This window comes from Anguilla anguilla, chromosome 5 (genome assembly GCF_013347855.1).
Source record: "Anguilla anguilla isolate fAngAng1 chromosome 5, fAngAng1.pri, whole genome shotgun sequence".
Lineage (NCBI taxonomy): Eukaryota > Metazoa > Chordata > Actinopteri > Anguilliformes > Anguillidae > Anguilla > Anguilla anguilla.
In genome coordinates this window covers 4,260,213-4,263,852 of record NC_049205.1, presented here as the reverse complement: position 1 = coordinate 4,263,852, position 3,640 = coordinate 4,260,213, and the positions used below count along the sequence as shown (strand labels likewise).

Below are 3,640 nucleotides of genomic sequence, written 5' to 3'. Positions count from 1 at the left end.
ACTGAAACCCCTACCACAACAAAGCCACCAACGACAACTATGGCCCCAACGACAACAAGTGCTCCAACAACAACTGAAACCCCTACCACAACAAACCAACCAACAAAAACTATGGCCCCAACTACAACAAGTGCTCCAACAACAACTGAAGCCCCTACCACAACAAACCCACTAACAACAACTATGGCCCCAACAACAAGTGTTCCAACAACAACTGAAGCCCCTACCACAACAAACCCACCAACGACAACTATGGCCCCAACGACAACAAGTGCTCCAACAACAACTGAAGTTTCTTCCACAATAAGCCCACCAACAACAACGATGGCCCCAACTACAACAAGTGCTCCAACAACAACTGAAGCCCTTACCACAACGAGCCCACCAACAACAACGATGGCCCCAACTACAACAAGTGCTCCAACAACAACTGAAGCCCCTACCACAACAAACCCACCTACAACAACTATGGCCCCAACTACAACAAGTGCTCCAACAACAACTGAAGCCCCTACCACAACGATCCCACCAATAACAACTATGGCCCCAACTACAACAAGTGCTCCAACAACAACTGAAGCCCCTACCACAATAAGCCCACCAACAACAACTATGGCCCCAACAACAACAAGTGTTCCAACAACAACTGAAACCCCTACCACAACAAACCCACCAACGACAACTATGACCCCAACGACAACAAGTGCTCCAACAACAATTGAAACCCCTACCACAATAAGCCCACCAACAACAACTACGGCCCCAACAACAACAAGTGTTCCAACAACAACTGAAACCCCTACCACAACAAAGCCACCAACGACAACTATGGCCCCAACTACAACAAGTGCTCCAACAACAACTGAAACCCCTACCACAACAAACCAACCAACAAAAACTATGGCCCCAACTACAACAAGTGCTCCAACAACAACTGAAGCCCCTACCACAACAAACCCACTAACAACAACTATGGCCCCAACAACAAGTGTTCCAACAACAACTGAAGCCCCTACCACAACAAACCCACCAACGACAACTATGGCCCCAACGACAACAAGTGCTCCAACAACAACTGAAGTTTCTTCCACAATAAGCCCACCAACAACAACGATGGCCCCAACTACAACAAGTGCTCCAACAACAACTGAAGCCCTTACCACAACGAGCCCACCAACAACAACTATGGCCCCAACTACAACAAGTGCTCCAACAACAACTGAAGCCCCAACCACAACAAGCCCACCAACAACAACTATGGCCCCAACTACAACAAGTGCTCCAACAACAACTGCAGCCCTTACCACAACAGGCCCACAAACAACAACTATGGCCCCAACAACAACAAGTGTTCCAACAACAACTGAAACCCCTACCACAACAAACCCACTAACAACAACTATGGCCCCAACTACAACAAGTGTTCCAACAACAACTGAAGCCCCTACCACAACAAACCCAACAACAACAACTATGGCCCCAACTACAACAAGTGCTCCAACAACAACTGAAGCCCCTACCACACCACACCCTCAAACAACAACTACAGCACCAACTGCATCAAGTGCTGCAACATCCACTGAAGCCCCTACAACAACAAGTGCTACAACAACAGCAGAAGCAAATACCACCACAACCACAACAATGACCACTATAGTCTCAACTACAAGCCCTCAAACAACAACTATAGCCCCAACTACATCAAGTGCTCGAACAACAGCCCCGACTATCACAAGTGCTCCAACAACGACTGTAGCCAGTACTACAGCAAGCCATTTAACAACCATGTCAGCTCTTGTTACAAATCCTCCACAACCAGCAACAGAACTGCCCATTGTTCTATCCACAGTCGCACAAACATTCACTGATAAAATGACCACCACAAAAGGTGCACCTACCACAAGAATTTTACCAACAACAACTATGGCTCCTTTTACATCAATTGCTCCAACAACTGAATACCCGATCACACCAAGCTCTCCTACAACCACTATCGCCTCAACAACAACAAGTGCTCCAACAACAACTGAAGCCCCTCCCACAACAAACCCACCAACAAGAACTATGGCCCCAACTACAACAAGTGCTCCAACAACAACTGAAACCCCTATCACAACAAACCCACCAACAACAACTATGACCCCAACTACAACAAGTGCTCCAACAACAACTGAAGCCCTTACCACAACAAGCCCACCAACAACATCTATGGCCCCAACAACAACAAGTGTTCCAACTACAACTGAAGCCCCTACCACAACAAACCCACTAACAACAACTATGGCCCCAACTACAACAAGTGCTCTAACAACAACTGAAGCCCCTACCACAACAAGCCCACCAACAACAACTATGGCCCCAACTACAACAAGTGCTGCAACAACAACTGAAGCCCCTACCACAACAAATCCACCAACAACAACTATGACCCCAACAACAACAAGTGCTCCAACAACAACTGAAGTTCCTACCACAACAGGCCCACCAACAACAACTATGGCCCCAACAACAACAAGTGTTCCAACAACAACTGAAACCCCTACCACAACAAACCCACTAACAACAACTATGGCCCCAACTACAACAAGTGTTCCAACAATAACTGAAGCCCCTACCACAACAAACCCATCAACAACAACTATGGCCCCAACTACAACAAGTGCTCCAACAACAACTGAAGCCCCTACCACACCATACCCTCAAACAACAACTACAGCACCAACTGCATCAAGTGCTGCAACATCCACTGAAGCCCCTACAACAACAAGTGCTACAACAACAGCAGAAGCAAATACCACCACAACCACAACAATGACCACTATAGCCTCAACTACAAGCCCTCAAACAACAACTATAGCCCCAACTACATCAAGTGCTCGAACAACAGCCCCGACTATCACAAGTGCTCCAACAACGACTGTAGCCAGTACTACAGCAAGCCATTTAACAACCACGTCAGCTCTTGTTACAAATCCTCCACAACCAGCAACAGAACTGCCCATTGTTCTATCCACAGTCGCACAAACATTCACTGATAAAATGACCACCACAAAAGGTGCACCTACCACAAGAATTTTACCAACAACAACTATGGCTCCTTTTACATCAATTGCTCCAACAACTGAATACCCGATCACACCAAGCTCTCCTACAACCACTATCGCCTCAACAACAACAAGTGCTCCAACAACAACTGAAGCCCCTACTACAATAAATCCACCAACAAGAACTATGGTCCCAACTACAACAAGTGCTCCAACAACAACTGAATCCCTTACCACATCAAGCCCACCAACAACAACTATGGCCCTAACTACAACAAGTGCTCCATCAACTACTGAATCCCCAAGCACAACAAGCCCTCCAAAAACATCTATGGCCCAAATTACAAGTGCACCAACAACTACTGAATCCTTTACCATTACAAACCTTCCAACAACCACTAGTTTTTTGATGACAACAAGTGCTCTAACAGCAACTGAAGCCCCTACCACAACTAAAACAATGACCACCACAGAAGCTGCACCTGTCACTGTTGGAACAAATTATCCAGCATCTTCAGCAACTTCAGCTATTGTTACAGCAATTTCTCAAGCAGCCACAAGAAGTGTTGCTAACATTTCACAAGCACCAACATTTG

At 46.4% G+C, this 3,640-nt stretch overlaps 1 protein-coding gene across 1 annotated transcript; it reads left to right on the top strand.

The window, feature by feature from the left end:
- LOC118226863 (mucin-2-like) lies at window positions 1-1,209 on the top strand (the record flags this gene model as incomplete). The annotated part of the gene is made up of 1 exon (XM_035416830.1): window positions 1-1,209. A coding segment is annotated over one exon (1,209 nt), but the record flags the coding sequence as incomplete, so codon positions are not given.
- Between the last annotated feature and the right edge of the window lie 2,431 nt (window positions 1,210-3,640).